At 39.3% G+C, this 17,415-nt stretch overlaps 1 protein-coding gene across 2 annotated transcripts in view; it reads left to right on the top strand.

Annotated features, from left to right (window-relative positions):
- Nucleotides 1–15,113, top strand: part of RANBP3 (RAN binding protein 3) — a 51,021-nt gene extending 35,908 nt beyond the window's left edge. For both annotated transcript variants that reach the window (XM_066205913.1, XM_066205912.1), the window contains 9 exons: nucleotides 2,423–2,542; nucleotides 3,123–3,226; nucleotides 5,509–5,587; nucleotides 6,497–6,599; nucleotides 7,459–7,583; nucleotides 9,500–9,620; nucleotides 10,827–10,969; nucleotides 12,613–12,793; nucleotides 13,665–15,113. In XM_066205913.1, the coding sequence (XP_066062010.1) occupies nucleotides 2,423–2,542; nucleotides 3,123–3,226; nucleotides 5,509–5,587; nucleotides 6,497–6,599; nucleotides 7,459–7,583; nucleotides 9,500–9,620; nucleotides 10,827–10,969; nucleotides 12,613–12,793; nucleotides 13,665–13,708 (1,020 nt within the window). In that variant the 3' untranslated portion in view covers nucleotides 13,709–15,113. The remainder of the gene's footprint in view (nucleotides 1–2,422; nucleotides 2,543–3,122; nucleotides 3,227–5,508; nucleotides 5,588–6,496; nucleotides 6,600–7,458; nucleotides 7,584–9,499; nucleotides 9,621–10,826; nucleotides 10,970–12,612; nucleotides 12,794–13,664) is intronic.
- The last annotated feature ends 2,302 nt before the right edge of the window (nucleotides 15,114–17,415 follow it).

Below are 17,415 nucleotides of genomic sequence, written 5' to 3'. Positions count from 1 at the left end.
CTCTGGCCAGTTTGGGTCAGCTGTCCTGGCTGTGCTCCCCCACAGCTTCTTGTGCAGCTCCTTGCTGGCAGAGTATGGACACTAAGAGTTCTTGACTTGGGGTGAGCACAACAGAGCCACAACCAAAATACTAGTGTGTGATCAAGATCATTCTCATCCTGGGTCCAGAATACAGTGTTGTACTGGCAAGAAAATGAACTCAGGGCAGGGAGCTGGGGGATGCTAGTGTGAGACCACTGTTTGTCCTCAGAGAGTTGTGGTAATGTGGTGGGTCCCAGTTACTGGGGAAGAAGAAAGCATGGCACACATTTCCACGAATGGCAAGAAAGAGGTTCCAGGAAAGTAGAAATGGCTCAGCTCCTTTCTCTACCTTTGTGGTGAAGGAATCCTAGGATATGAGGCACGTTAAAGGGATTGAGAACAGCCAGCATAGATAAAACAGAGACCAACCTGATGGGTTTTTTATCCTCTAAGATTATTTGCTTTGCAGAGAGCCCTACTTGTTAATTTTGACTTCAGGCAAGATCTTTGTATGGTCTGAAGTATCACTGTCATAGCCAAAATGGAGAGGTATACTGGTTGGATAGAATTTAAAGTGGGTAAAAAATTGGCTGAAGCAGTGACCTTTGAGGGTAGCAGTCAGTGGTTGGAAGTCTGACAAGTGTCAGTCACTAGAGGCATTCCTTAGGACTGTTCAACATATACACAAGCAGCCTGGCAATGTGGAATAAATCTTGTTTGTGGATACTAGTACACTGTGGGAAGGGGAAATGGTCAGTGTGTGGGAAGATAGGGGCTGTTCAGCAGGATCTGAGCAGGTTGGAAAAACAAGCTGAGAAAAACTAGCGGATGGTCAGCAAATGCAAAATTCTGTACCCTGGGTTAGAGAACCCATGTATCACAAGGACTGAAGAGGGACTGGCTAGAAAGCAGCTGTGCAGACAAGTCTTGGAGATCCTGATACTGCATGAAAAGTGTTGAGACAAGTTCTCCCATACAGAATTTGTTAGCAGATCTATAGCTGATAGTATTGCTTCTAAAGGTGACAGTTATTTTATTTCGGAGGAAGGGAGATCAAAAAGGGAAAGAAAAGGGAAAACTTCACATTGGCCAGTCAAATACTAGTAATGGGTTCCCTAGACAGGCATCTTCCCCGAGTGTCCTCTCCAGTGGAGCAGGTGGTACCCCCTAATCCTCTTCCCATAGTAACTATATAGTTTTCTTCATAATATGCTCAGGCTTCTGTGGTTAGGGGGGTTTTTTTTCTGCTTATGGTGCTGTTGATGCTGATGGGAGTGTGCTTTGCTGAGGGGCAACTGCTGTATGAGGGTCACTTCTGAGGTTATGTGTGTGCATAGTGTTGGGTCTTCCCGTCAGTGTCAAGAGCTATGGGGTAGGAGGTTAGGACCGAAGCAGGAGGGAGTGATTCCCATGCAGATTGCAATTGCTTTCCAACACTACTTTAGGGGTTTGTAAGTGCAAGGCTCTGAGTATAGTGGAAGAAGAACTATAATACGGCAATAATGAGGAAAAGTGCCACCACGGCATGTGCAGGGAGAAGTCACGAAGCCACTTGTGGAAAGCAGGTGGTAGAGATGGAGAATACAAAATCCTTAGGAGAACATAAAGTTCAGGAACCTTCAGGTGCTGTGCAGCACTGATGAACAACAGATTGAACATGAATAAGTATCGTTTTGTTAAGAGGACTTATGGGCTGCTTTACTAAAACTGCAGCCATTAAGTTCAGGAAAGTGATCGTTCTCTCTTCATGCCACTGATGGATGTTATCAGGAATACTATATAGTTTGTTGTGGCTTTACAGTACATGAAAGGCACTTAATAATCTCCAAGGGGACTAGTGGCTGGAGCACAAGATATGTGATGAGAGAAATGAAAAAGCTGAGTATATGTCCTGCTTGGACTAGGGGAGGGGATTTGGATTGTTCCCCTCAGCTCTCAAGTGGTAGGCAGTGGCAAGACCAGAATGAAATTAGGAAGTGTTTATCAAACAGATAAGAAGCTGCAGGTGTGGTGTGCAGGGGATTCCAAATGGGTTTTAGGACATAACTCTCATACTTAGTGTAGTTGAACGTTGATTCAGACTACCAAAATGTAAAAGTGTCACGTGGATTTTTTGAAGCTTGGTATGAGATCTTGGGCAGCCTAATATAAATTTGAAGTTGATGCTGCCTTGTACACGGTTTGGACCAAGTGATTGTTAGTTCTCTGAACCTTTAATGTTCTGTGATTTGCTAAGAAAAACACTTAACAACAGAGACATTATTTAAATACAAAACATGCCTTGTAGATCTGGAAGCGTTATTGCCTTGTCATTGTAAATGAGTGTGTGACTCACCTTGTCATAAGGTGTTTTTATTTAAAGAAACTGAACTTCTTAGGCTACATTTTTCCATTTCTTTAGGCAGCAGAATGTCAGAAAAAGGAATCCAACAATACTTCAGATGATGACAGCTGTGAGAAGGCTGAACTAAATGCACAGCAAGCATTTGTTTTTGGGCAGAATTTAAGAGATAGAGTCAAGGTAAACACGCTTTTGTTCTCTTGACTAAGAGTTTATGAAGTACTGGGAAGCTATTATATGAAAAGGTTAAAACCTCTGTGTATATATGTAAAATTAAAAGCTATGAACACAGTAAAGTTGACTGTTTAATAGAACTAGTATTCTGGACATTTAATAAATGAATTCTGTTAAGTAGCATAAGAAACTTTTTCATAAATAAGTGCATTTACTGCAATCATGAGTAACAGCTAAAGCTCACAAGAATGTAGTGTTTTCTCTTAACTTTTGAGTTAGAATGAAGTTGAAATGTGGTTGTAAGATGCTCCCATGCAACCAAGACTTCACAGAAAAGATGGAAAAATAGGCTGAACCTGGGCTTAAACTTGTGCATGGAATAGCTGAGTTGGATTGTTAGTACCTCCTGTTGAAGACGGGTTTGCTCAGGTTTCCTAGCATGATAAAAGAAAGTATAATATTGGGACGTAGACTTACCTTGTTTTATTGTAGAAATCATTTGAGGATAAATGTCTTCAGGAAGAATGAGTTGAAGAATTTGTGGTCAGTAATTAAAATTATTGATGTATACTTGTTCTTTTTCCAGTTAGGAGATGAAAGTGATGAAACTGCTGATGTGCAGAATGCTGGCCTTCTGACATCAGATATACCTTCTGCAACAAACTATTTTCTACAGTACATCAGTTCCAGGTGAGACTGCAGGGAAACCAGCAGAACAATTCTCTGTACTCTGTATTGAAAATTCTTTATGATTCTGCTCTTTATTGGATGCAGGGCTTAGACTGGGTCAGTGAGGACTCAGACTTCTGAAGAATGAGAATGGCAATCTTCAGATCTGGGGGAATCCTCAATCATCTCGTCAAGGGAGATGCATTTGATACTATTTATTTGACCACATCCTCACCAAAACCTCTTCAGAAAACCAACAAGCATGACACAAGAAGGCTTCTCATGAATGATTAGAAACAGTGATGGACTAAATTTGAGCTACCAGTAGAATCTTGTGGAGATCTGCACTGTATTTGTGTTGTTCAGTAGGTTTCATATATGATACAGATAAAAGGAGGAATAGTTGAAATTTTTTCATGATAGTAAGCTTTTCAGAGTGGCCTGTATGAATAAGTAGGAGCCTAACTGTGGGAGGTTTTAGAGAGAACTTCTGATGAGGCAATAACATTAGAAGAAATGTGATGTATAGGTAAAGTGAGGCAGCCAGGAGAAAACTGCTAATCCTGTCTTACGTAGTGATGAGCTCAGAGCTGACAGCCTTCACCTGAGGCTAAGGTAGTGATACAGCTCTGTGAAAATGCTAGTTTAGTAGTGTTCAAAAAAATGAAGTAGTGTACAGAATGAGAAAATGGAATACAGAGATGTGAATTCACACTGGAAGAGTCTGAGGGGAAATCCCACCAAGAGTGATGACGCAGAACAGCATCTCTGCTCCTGGAGTAAGCTGAACTTCAGATTGAAGCAATGAAATAATTGTAGGAAAAGCACCAATATATGCTTTCTTTGACCTTATATTTGGCATTTTTAAGATGCTCTTGTTCACCATGAAGAAGGCAGTAGGCAGTTTTGCAGTCAATGAACTTTTGATGCTGAACTTTTCAGATGTTGCACTGGAGAGGTAGAGGACACCTTTGCCCTCTTGATGCCAGATCAGTGTTTTTCCAATATACACAGTCAAACTTGTTCAATCAGATTTGGCAGACAATAACTAATATGTGGCCTTCAAATACTGGAATATTTTTTTCATACTTTTCACCTCATAGGACATCTACTGTCATTTCATTTGAGTCTTTACTTTGGGAAGATTTATTCGTGGTGAGTCAATTGCCAGAAACCTAGTCTTGCACTTGTCTTTAAAAAAAGTGTCTCTAAGGGGAGTTGGCTCTAGTTTTCAGCTGAGATGGCAAAGCATTATGGTAATCAACTTTAAAGGAAACTTCTCCCTTTGTGCAACACTGTCAATGCTTTAAAAACTCTAAATGTGCTAGGTGGTGTGGCAGATACTGGTAGGCCACATTGACTTCCGTGTCAACGTTTGGCGCTCAGAACTGTGGTATTTAATTTCCTTAGTAGGGAAAACTGTCTTCCACTGAGGATCTCCTTTGTTCTAGGAATCTCCTTAATCAGAAGTAGCAACTCTACATGTACCGTTTTAAGGTTTGTTTAGTTTCACTCGAACCATGTAGATGTGAGTCACCATTTTCCAAACTTGGTGAAATGCATGTAGGCTTGAATCAGACTGGTCTGCCTTTTGTATGTTCACTTTGTGAGCAAGCTGGTGTCTTAGAAAGGTATGCCTGATGGGAAGGGACAGGAACAATGACTCGTTAGGTCTTTTGAGCCTGTAAAAGAATAAAACTCCTGTCCTTCCTAAATAGGATTTAAAATCTGTTAATAAAAATACTAATGGGAGGAGGATGCTTATAGAATAAGGAAGAAGTCAAGGCTGAGATTTGATGGTGAAACTTCTTGGAGAGGCTGTGGTATTGCAGGTAATCTGATTAAAGGCATTACTTATCCCTGCTGCCTTTGCTTCCTGTATGATACTGGAAGTGCTTTTGTTTCCATTCTTTCCATTTCTGAGAGAATTGACCTAAAAATGTGTAGTAGTTCAAATCTGTGCATATAGAACACTGTTTAAAAACAGTATGTTATATGATTAGACAGTAAGCCCTCACTTATCATTCAGCACTGCTTTGTATGTTATTAGTTATCTGAAGGGGAAGATTTTTACAGAGACAAGATAATTTGTTGTCATTCTGAGAGAATTTTCATTCTGTAAAACTAGAATGTGCTCTCATGTTAAGTTGAATTAATTTTTACCTATGTTTGTGTCAACCGGTGCTTACTTTTTTAAAGCCAGCGACAATTACTCACTTTCTGAGGAATTTTATTGGTAGAAAATAAAAGAGGTATTATTTTCTATCCTGTAAAACCTGGCTTATTTCTTGGGTTTTTTTCAGTGTAGAGAATTCTACGAACAGTGCAGATGCGTCTAGCAACAAGTTTGTTTTTGGACAGAACATGAGTGAGCGAGTCCTAGTGAGTATCCACTATGTATATGTTGTAATTTTGCCAGCAGTTTGTTATGGATTCTCACTCAGGAATTTTGAGAGCCTTTAATAATACTTGTCACTTGAGTATGGGGGTTTTTTCAGTGGTTTCCCTTGAAGTTAACTTTGAGTGCCACATGGGAAGTTCATTATGAGCTATTGTCTGCCCAGCAATACTCTTCAGGATTTCCCTGCCAAAGTCTCTCCATGTAAGGAGATTCAGTGCTGTCTCTCTAGTGCCTGTGGTTCATGTGCCCAAGCATTTTATGGCACAGCTTGTTGCTTTAAATGGCTATTGGAGTATCAGTATTAGAGGGTATTTTATGTCCTCAAAATTGAGAGCAGTTCAGTCATGTGACCCCCCCAAGGATGGGATTTCAAGCCCAGCAGTAAAGCAGCTGCCTCTGCTGAAGACTGAGGTATGATTCTGGAAATGCTGTTTATGATGTACCAACCTAAGGAATAACTTCTAGTACCTCACTGTTTCCTGCTGTTGTTTTTATTCCTGTGCTGGAACAAAATGGAAACATTTAATGCTGAGTGTTCAGACCCAGCTACTAAGTGGGAGTTCAGTCAATTATGCCATGAGTCGCTGTAGCTGAAGTTGATTTGCTGTGTTGAACAAAGCAAGCCAAAAAGCCTCAAAATAAGGATTGAAATTTGGTGTCAGTTCACGGGGAAATAATTTGAATTGGTTTTTACATCACAGTCCATTCAGTTCCTTGGCTGAGGTAGTAGGATAGCTTTAACTGTGGAGGCATGTTGTCCGTGAGATTCTTTTTTTACCATATGGTTTTATAAACACTGGAGCTGCCCTCAGTACTTGGTCACTAGTCCTGTTCAGCAGAATTAGTATATGTTTTCTCTCTTCTGTTTACCTCCTCTTATTTCTTAATAGAGTCCACCAAAATCAAATGAAGGTAGTACCGAGAGTAATAAGGAGAATGCTGCTACAGAGTCTGGGTCTGAATCATCTTCTCAGGAGGCCACGCCAGAAAAAGGTGAAAAACAGAATATTATATTAGGAGTGGTAGTTAATAATTTTTTAAATTACTGTATTTTTCAATATCATGTTACTTTTCAAAAACATAAGATTTTTATGTTGCCTTTATATCTCCTGTAACCAGAGATAGAGGGTGTGGGTGTGGAAATCGCTGGATGCTGTAGATCCTCTAATATTAAACATGAACGGGCTGCACTGTCTTTTTCATTGTCATTTTGTGGTAGTGGGAGTATCTTCAACCGAATAAAATTAGAGGGAATTAACAAAACTGGTAGTAGGACGTGGTAGAGAATGTAGGAGAAACGAGGCAAACTTTTTTCTAACAATTCTGTTTTATTTCAAGTGACTGAATTTCTGACTCGAATGTGTGTTGCATTGAGTGGGTGCCCCACATGTTGCTTGAACTCAGAACTGTTTGCTGGATTCTGTGACTTCAAGTTGTCAAGATATTATGGAAATTCTGGGAACTATGGGTTTTCTTCAGTAAACTGCTTGCAAGCCCAAATGAAAGTGGAAAATTAATTGCACTGTCCATGCACAGGCACAGCTGTATGGCTGGCAAGTACTGCTGGAACATCTGCAGATAAGCAGGTGTCCATGCAAAGGTTTTGAACTATTGTGTGTGGGGACAAAAATTCTTGAGAACTTACCTCTTTCGTCCATTATGCTTGTAAAACAAGTATTAAAAGACAAACTTTAACTTCTGCTTAAATTTCAATCCTTTTTTACATGTTCTATTAAGGTCTGTCTTCTATACTTTTAAAAGGTCTCAAAACTCTGGTGTACTTGTGTGAGACCATTGTACATCTTATAAAATTTTATACTAATCATTCTCAGACTCTCAAAATGTTGTTCAGCTAATAATATTTCAGAATCACTGGCAGAGTCTGCAGCAGCCTATACTAAAGCAACAGCAAGGAAGTGTTTATTAGCGAAGGTAGAAGTGATTACTGGGGAGGAAGCTGAAAGTAACGTGTTACAGGTAAGAAACAGATAGAGTAGAGGAGATATGAGTTTGTGGGGATTCATATGGATGTCCAGTGAATGCTGACCATCTGATTCCCTACAACTCAGCCTTCCTCTATATCGCTAATGTATTTTCTTGTATTAAAATGCAAACTTTAGATATTTGTATCAGATCCTTATTTATTAACTTGTTATCCATTGTTTTTTAATTTCTTCTTTTTGAACAAATTTTTGTGTATAAGCCATCCAGGAGTATCTTAAGCTTTCTTAGATCCATCACATAGAAGCTTTTATTTTCTATGAGGCAATTTGAAGAAAATTGAAATGAACTAAATATTTTTAAGTTCTTTAATTGTTGTACTACTGAAGATTTTCTAAAACTTAGAATGGACTATGTATGCCAGCAGTCTAGTTTCTTGCAAAACAGAAACTATATCACAAACACTTAGGAATTTGGCTTGAGGTACTTAATTGAATTAGTGATGTTGTAGAAGAATATTTAGTCATGACTTAGACTCCTGATTTTAATCATGATATATTTAACATTGTAGTTATTCATTAACTTAAATATTCTTACTTAAATAACTCAAGTATATCCTTAAAAGCAGAGTTTTCATATAAAATGAAGTGGTATATATATTTTTTTACCATCTCTTTATCCTCCAATTATACTTTCATTCTTTCCTTGAGATACTTTGTTCCGCAGCATTTGAACTGTGTTATTTTCAAGGATAGCTTTTTTATTATTACAGACAGGATGATCTATTCTGACACCAAACAGTTGCACTGTCAGTATCTAATGCCTACCAGTTATACTTGTATTGCCTTACAAAATGATACTCTATAATGTTTATCTTCTTGGACTTCTTTTTACCAGATATAAATGGTCTTTAAATGGTTCTTCTGATACGTCTCTGTTTCTGTGTAATTCAGAAATGTCTGGATGCTTCACATAATTGAATAAGACACCAAGATACTAAAGAGATAAGAATCCTGTTTCACTTAGGAAAACCACAACTCTATTAAGAGTTGCGTGAATATGTTGTAATTTAACCAACCTCTTGCCTTTAATTTTTTTTTTTCTTGTGAAATGGAATGCATTAAAATTCCAAATGGGACTTGTACAGACAGAACTATGTTAATGTTGCAGAAACATACAGAGCTAGATGTTTTGGGGTGAAGAAAATGGGAAATGGAGGGAATGAAAATGGAAGTATATTTAGTATATTTTCCACTTAGTGCATGCTCATCTGTGAGGAACTTGAGGGATGATGGTTTGAGGTATAAAACCTCACCAGTAACAGTGAAGTTGGATTAGAGAGGGTGGTATAGAGCAGAGATGTTTGGCATGGAAGAAAAAGGGAGCTTGTAGGTCAAGAAGGAGTATTCCTACTGTTGGAAAAAATACATACATCTTTAGATTTTTATAACCCATGAACCCTGCTTGGAGTCACTAAAAATATCTCACTTATTAATGACTTTGTGTCTTTCAGGCTTTGATAGTTAGCTAGCATGTTTGTTCATCCTTTGCTTCCTTACAGGAAGAATTTTGCTTTGCTTTCATTATATTTGCTGGGTCTTACCAGCAGCAAATACCATTTTCAGTGGTGCAATATATACCTAAGGCTTTTAAAAGAATTGATTGATATAAGGTAGTCTCTTACGACATTACCTGAAAATTACTTGCTTTGACCTTGAACCCTCTTATTCTTTAAGAATATATAGGTTCTTTTAATAAAACCTGATGAAAACAGACAGCATATTTTGAGAAATTTATTGCAAAAGAGACGATGACTGTTTCGTTTTCCACAGCTGTAAACAAAAAAAAATTCCAACATAAAATCTGAAATTTTTTTAACCAATTGTAGGTGACTAAGAAATAAATGATTACTTCAATCAACCACTATGCCATAGAGATATTTTCTGTTACAGATTCAGTGCAAGCTGTTCGTATTTGATAAAATCTCTCAGTCTTGGGTGGAAAGAGGTCGAGGGCTCCTGAGACTCAATGATATGGCCTCAACAGATGATGGAACATTACAATCTCGACTGGGTAAGGGGAACCAGGGGAAATGCAATACTGGATGACAGTCATGCTATTTTCATAAGGTTGTTCCTTGACACACAGCAGCATTCACTTTAGTTTGTCTTAGCTCCAGCAAGTCAGAAGCAGTTTGGACCTTTTCTTTTGCTTCAGTTAGTGAATATTGCCTCCAAAAAGAGTATCTTCATACCCTTCTATTACAGCAGATGTTCCAGTTACTTTTTCCCCCCATAAAAGCAAACCATGTTTACTAACTAGAATATTTGCTTAGAAATTTATGGTAACATCATTCAGATCTGGCTGTTCTGGGTGGGTTGCTTGTGGTGGGGGAAGTCTGAGCAATCATGCACTATTCAAACAGGCTGGTTGGAATGCGCATTAGTCTGAGATTATCTACTCATATACAACTGCTGAACTTTATTTTATTAACATATAATGCTTCAGACTAAATAGCTTTAGATATGACTCATAATCTTTATTAGCCTTGTTGCAGTTAAAACCCAGCCAGCAGCTAAGCCCCTTGCAGCCACTTGCTCATTCCCCCTCCAGCAGGATCAGGGAGAGAACTGGAAGTGTATAAAAGTTAGAAAACTCCTGGGTTAAGATAAAAACACCTCAATTAAGAAAGCAAAAGGGGTGCATGCAAACAAAGCAAAACAAGAAATTAATTCACTGCTTCCCATGGGCAAGCAGGTGTTCGTTCATCTCCAGGACAGCAGGACCCCATCACATGTAATGGTGACTTGGGAGGACAAACACCATCCCTCCAAACATCTTCCCTTCCTCTTCTTCCCCCTGCTTTATATCCTCAGCATGGTATTATTTGTTCAGTTTGGGTCACCTGTCCCAGCTGTGTCTGCTCCCAACCTCCCACATACTCCTATCATCCTCATCAGTGTAGTAGCATGAAAAGCAGAAAAGTCCTTGGCTCTGTGCAAGCACTGCTCAGCAATAACAGAAACATCTCTATATAGTCAACTGTATGTTCAGCACAAACCCAAGACAGCTCCATACCAATGACTGAGAAGAAAAGTTAACTCTACCCCAGCCAAAACCAGCACAAGCCTAATTCTTCTCATTTACAATTGTGACAAAAGCCAAAGAGGGCTTATTTGTAGAAAGATTGAAACCATTATACAATAAATAGTGTCTTAACTGTTTTGAGCTTCCTGATGTGTCTTTTTCTACCTAACTGATCTTGTAACTTGGCTTTAGTGATGAGGACTCAGGGGAGTCTCAGGTTAATCTTAAATACCAAGCTGTGGGCTCAGATGCAGATCGATAAAGCCAGTGAGAAGAGTATCCGGATCACTGCCATGGATACAGAGGACCAAGGAGTTAAAGTTTTTCTTATATCAGTGAGTACAGTTTTTTGTTTATGTCTTAACTATCATACTAAAGTTGGTACTTACTTAAACTGTAGTTGAGGTAGCATTCCCATTTTTCTTTGCACCCTACACTGTCTTACCATCACCCCTGCCCCAAAGATAAGGCACTTGGCATATTTGCTTGTCTAAAAAGTCTTGCTAGTTATGAAAAAATGCTACATCAAAGGCTGCCCTAGGAAGCCAGAGCATTGCCCATGGAGTCATGGGATCTGTTCCATACATATGGAGACTTTAACTATAGTGTTTAATACAGATTGTTTTCTGATTTAAGAAAAATGAACATTATTTCATAAATTCTATGCACTAGTTTAACCAAAATTAGATCTGCTGGAACTTCCAGCACAGGAAAGCTGTCATTGTCTGCAGCGTGGGAGGGTGGATAGATGCCTACTGAAAAGGAAACTCTAAAACTGTGAAGAACATCATGTTAGTGTTAAGGGTAACACATTTTATCTTCAATTTTCTTTTAATGCAGAGTATTAAAGCAGTAACAGGATAGTGGAAGTGATTTCTGTGCTTGCTAAATGGGGAACGGCAACCCCAGCCAGAATTACTAAAACACTTGTGATCTGATAATACAGTCAGCAAGGAAGAAAGGTCATTCCCTAATGCCTGCTGAAGTGCTTATAGATAGGGAGAGGTCTGAAAACATCCTTTTAATTTACACTGATTCTACACAAGGCGTTGCAAAAGATTTAGTGTTCGATTTAGTGTTCCTAGGGATCAGAAATTGAGACCATCAACAAATGGTCAGCTTTCCCTGTGACATTAGGTTTGTAGGGCTTGGATCTGAAGTCCCAAAATGGAACTTAGGGATACCAAATATGCATTGATGAAGAAAAAGAACTGAAATTATTGGATAAGTTTTTTCTCCATATTTTTCTAGATTTAAAAGTTTTGAGTTAATCTGTGATCAGGTTATTCACTCTTGATTTTAGTACTGATAAGAAGTGTCTTGTTTGGAATTATTTTTTTCATTACAGCTCATTGCAGGGGAATTTTGCAGATACAGAGGTGACAGATTCAGGTGTCAGGGCAGATGGAAACTATTTTTTATGAAAGAATTTGACAGATTGTCAAAAATGCTTCCCTCTGAAACAGAGAACTGTTCAAAAAATTTTTGGAATAATTGCCAGCCTGACTGTCCATTGAGTTTTCTCATCATAGCTCATATTGAAATTTTATGCCAGTACCTCATGAAACAATTGGCTTGATTATGATTAACTAATGTGTGAAGTTAAATTATTGACAGGCCAGCAAAAATCTGTAAGATTTTAATTGAAGGTCTTTTTAATATGAGCTTTTGGGAGGTGTCAGGAAAGTTTTGTGATTTCTGTGTGAAGAAGGCTATATGAGATCAGCAAATACTGGGTATGTTAGCCAGAGAAAGTTGAAACTAAGCAGAGGAATATATTCTCACCACTGGAGTTCTGTGTATCTAATGTCCTGCTGTGTGTACCACAGCCTATTCTGACTGGTTTGAAAAACACTTTGAGAAAACTAAAAAGTATATTGTGAAAATTGGCGTGACTGGTGTGCATTATGTCAGCAGTGTTTTATTGTGTTATAATTCCGTGCACCTTTTTCTTATTTCTGAATATTAAAAAATGCAGGCAAGCTCTAAAGATACAGGGCAGTTGTATGCTGCATTACACCATCGGATCTTGGCCTTGCGCAGTAGAGTGGAACAAGAGCAAGAAGTCAAGAATGTAGCACCTGAGCCAGAGGTAACACAGTCAAATGAGGAAGACAGTGATGACGATGTCATTGCAGCTTCAGGATCAGTTGGAAGTGGTAAGTAAGAAAGACAGTGGTGTTTCCTGTTTTTCATGCATTTTCCTGTGTCATTTCTTAAGGCAGACTGTGCTCTTTGTGTATGTCTGTGGAGTAGGACTATTGCATGGATTTCCGTTTTGAATGCAACTACTTCTTGCTGCTTCTCCAAACTGGTTAAAGGGCCATGTGCTGCCTCTGAGTTACTTGCCACAGTTAAGCAGAGGTGTTCTGTGCCTTTTATCATTTACAGAATTTTTGAGGGTAGTTCTGAGTTTCATTTTTGTCTTCACCATGGCCAGGAGTTGCTTGTTAAACCCGAGATGACTTGGAATCAGTAGACAGCATCCAGACTGACTTTTCAGTAGAGAGCTGTCTGGAAAGCAGATTTACGGAGGGGCATGGAAGGAGTGTAAGGTTTTTTATTATGCATGAGGAGACCATAATTTAAGAAAAATACTAGTCTTCAGTTTGAGGGAGGCTTCCTTATGTACACTCAACTTGGATGTCATCTGTGCTTTGCTTTCTTGCAGCTGAGAACATCCAGCAAAGTTTGAAAGTCCTCCATCCTGATTCACAGAAGGGGGAAAAAAGAAATTAATATGAAAAAATGCAGTGGGAAAATTGAAGAGGTTGAAAACTGAGCTTTTAGGTTTTGAGATGCTGCTGGGTTTCCTGAACCAGATTAGTCAAGAACATAAAATTCTACAGTAGGGAGATCTTAGTCTGGAGAAGGCATATTCAAGGCAAGGGAGGAGGAATTCTAGAGTTCTCATTTCTCATTGAACACCTGAATCTGAGACTTCAGTAGGCTGCTTGGGATGGCTCTCTCACTGCAAGGCAAGAAACAAAAGATACTTCTTATGACCAAGAACTACTTTTATTGTTTCAGGTCCTAATGATGAAGGTGATGGGCAGAACATCGGCAGCACATAGCAGATGTGAGCCGATCTGCTTGCAAGGCTGCTATGAACACCATCTTGCAGGCATCTCTGGATACCCCAGGCCAGCGATTATTTCAGGCAGTATTGAAAGCTCCAGGACTTAAGAACTGTGCATCTCTGTTCTGTTCATTTGGGTTTTTGGTCTGGATCAGTAGATTCCATACAAAAAAAAAAAGCAGACTTGGAAACTACCTGAATGTGGTTTGGGACGTTGAAAGCTCATCATATTGATGAGCAAAAAAAAAAAAAAAAAATCCAACCCCAAAACAACAAAAATACAAAATCAACTACCCCTAACCATTTCCCCTCTTCCTTGTAATTAAAATGGCACATTACAGCTTGTCACAGCTTTTCATTGGGACCTTTTGGCTGTTTTTTCAGTAGTTCATGTCTTGCAGGTCTCCAAGATAGAACTTTTTGACACGGTTCCAACTTGAATTCTGGTTTTATAACCCCTACTCCCCTTTACACAGGGAAACCCAGTCTTCACCAGCTCCTATGCTCACTGGCTGCCCTTTTGGGTTCCTTTTTTTTTTTTTTTTTTTTTTTTTTTTTGGACTGCAGATGGGGCAGGTTATGTTTTTACCTTTTAATCCCAACATAGTTGTGGATGTGGACGCCATTGTTTGCTGTCTAGTGGGTTTGTAAACAGAAAGAAGCAAAACGTTGTTCATCAGAAAAGCTTTTTTAATGTGATAATAAGAGACTTTAAAGTCTGCAGGACATCTTGCTAACTCCTTTTTTCTTCCCATTTCATTATTTTTGGGGGGATTTTTATTGTGGTGAGACTTTTTTATTTTAGTTTTTCAGTAAGATGCTCTTGTGTGTTGAAAAAGTGAAACTATTGTTTTGTACTGTTCTTTTCTGTTACTATTTAAGGGAGAGCTAAGCCACTATATATAATAGGTGTTGCATACAATTTTTCTTAGAAAATTTTATGTTTCTGTGGCTACAGTAAAGTGCAGGAGGCATACAGGTTACACCCTCAGAAAAGTTAAAGACAGAACAGCTGTTAGCCCTTGGAAGAATAAAATAGGCTCATGTAATGAGCTCTGCAAGCCATTAAAATAAATCTGTATAATAAAGCAACTCTCATTTAATGGCTTGATTCAACAAGCCATTTAAGCACTTGCCTGACTTTACTGTATGTGTATTATCTTACTGAAGTCAATGCAGCTCTTCATGCTTAAAGTTGAGGACATTTTTAAAAATCTTGCTGAATTAATGGCCTTAAATATAAAATTTAACTTCTAACCCTTCCTGTCCCCATTCTGTTTCCTGAAGTCTTGCAGCATGAAGAAAAAGGTAATACTGCCAGCCTTGAGTAGTTTGGGCTGAAGGTTATTGTATTCTGTTCCACCACAAATAAAAGCAAGAATGTGGTTTTCTGTGTGTAATTCTAAAGTACTCCTATTGTAACCATAACCCACCTTTTTTTTTTTTTTTTTTTTTTTTTTTTTTTTTTTTTTTTTTTTTTTTTTGGGTGTTTTTTAATCATTTGAGCCTTTTGTGTGAAAGCTGAGTTTTATTTTCTTATTGAAACATATGGTATATTCTTGTCCAGCAAGGTTGGAATTTGGTAGTCACCAGGTCACTTTCACTATAAAATTGTTCTATTTCCTTTATAAATAATTTGCTGATAGATAATTTCTGACTTGCATGCTTGCTCCTTTGTAGGTTAAGGATCTAAAATGCATCGCCTAAAAGAAAGTGAAAGAGGAAGAAGCGTTTGATATAGCATGAATTTAAAACAGAAACCCAGGTTATAGCACAGAATCAACTTTGAAATTGAGTATTCATATAGCAAAACAGTCCTTATTGCCTCTATTTTAATGAAACACACTTTTCACTGGCAGTCAAGAACAAGTCTTCCCGATTTCTGTTGTTGACCATCACTGAAGACTGATGCTGTTGGGGCAGAGGGTGCTTTTACTTTTCCTCATAGTCAGTTGAAGGAACATCTGTGTTTACTTTCTGGCAATTGAAAAGGGCTAATGATAAGCTGTGCCACTGCATCTTGACCTCCCTGGATTGTCTGCTCATGCCTTCTCGCATTTTCTTTTTTCACGCCTTAGAGTTACAGGGGTTTTTACCAATGAACAGACCTCTTGCTGGGCCCTGTACTCTTGCCATGCTTCAAAAGGAACATGGCAGGTTCCCTAGTACTCATCACAATTGTTTCTGCACCACAAAGTGTGGGGACTTTCAAGTAAGTGATCTGCATTTTGGATGTGGAATCTTTTTACATTCTTGGGGTACTCAGATTTAAACTACGCTTTTCAAATACCCTTACATTGTAAAGCTGTTTCTTGTCAGCAGCTTGTTCATAAGGAAAATTGATAAGGTGTCTTGGCCACCACAGCCTACTTCTGGGAAAATAGGCATTATTTCCTGGTCCCGGGCTCTGTGGGGGTCTGCGCTGAGTCTCACTTTGAAATGTTTTACCTAAAATGCAATTGGTGGTGCATGAAGATTCAGAAAAATGGAATAAGCATTCTTGATTTGGGGTTTCCTGGTACAAAGTCACCTACAGCTTTCTAAAAAATTCAGCAACTATTTACTGATGCAGATTTTATTTTTAGCTAGAAGCTTTGCATAAATGTTTGTAGTGGAGGCAGAAATGTTACTGTGCATCCCAACAGAATTGGCAATGGGTTGAGTTTAAGGCCCTGCCCAGCAAGATAGTTAGGCCAAAGCAAAACCCTGACTTAGGTCTCTGCTTTAAGCCTTACTAAACCAGTGACAGGCAAAACCAAATAATGCCCATGTGTCTCAAAAGATCTATGTAAGACTGCCATATCAAAATGTACATGGGAATTACATTAAAACCTGTGTCAGCAAGCAAGCAAACAAAACACCCTGAGCCCTGGATTGTGTTTCCTGTACCAAGCAGTGACTCTGAGGGTAGGGTAATGGTGACCAGCTCTGCTGCCTTACAGCAATCTTCCTCTTGATCATGCTCCTGCTCCATCTTTCCCCTTAGGCCTCTTGTTAACTTTAGTGTGGTGTTGACAATTCTTGTATAGCCTTGTGTGGCTGCTGACCCACACAGGCACCACAGCCTTTCAGGTTTCCGAGTGGAAAAAGAATACTGAAGAGTGTAGTGAAGTTGAACATGCTTGCTGATGACTCAACAGTGTACTCTGCTACCAGGAGGGCCAGCCATGTCCTGGGGGGACGTCAGGCGAGGGAGGGGATTGTCTCTCTATTCTGCCCTGGGGCAGCCTCACCTTGAGTTCTGGTGGCACTTCTGGGGACCACAGTATAAAAAAGACATTAAGCTAATAGAGAGTGTCCAAAGAAGGACCGCAAGGATGGGGAAGGATCTAGAGGGGAAGCTGTGTGAGGAGCTGCTGAGGGCACTTGGTTTGTTCAGCCTGAAGAAGGGGAGACTGAGGGGAGTCTTAACCTCCTCATGAGGGGCAGGTACCAGTCTCTACACTCTCGTGACCAATGACAGAGCTTGAGGAAACAGCATGAAGCTGAGTCAGGGGAGATTTAGCTTGGATATCAGAAAAAGGTTTTTCACCCAGAGGGAGACTGAGCACGTAAGACTTCTCAGGACAGTGGTCACAGCACCAAGCCTGAGTTCGAGGAGTGTTGGACAGTGCTCTCAGTCATAGGGTGGGATTGTTGGGGTGCCCTGTGCAGGGCCAGGAGCTGGGCTTGATGATCCTGATGGGTCCCTTCCAACTCAGC

This window comes from Chamaea fasciata, unplaced genomic scaffold, assembly GCF_029207755.1.
Source record: "Chamaea fasciata isolate MVZ Bird 193981 ecotype frontalis unplaced genomic scaffold, bChaFas1.0.hap1 SCAF_28, whole genome shotgun sequence".
Classification (NCBI taxonomy): domain Eukaryota; kingdom Metazoa; phylum Chordata; class Aves; order Passeriformes; family Sylviidae; genus Chamaea; species Chamaea fasciata.
Note: the sequence above shows the minus strand (reverse complement) of the source record. Positions and strands in the feature narration are given on the sequence as shown.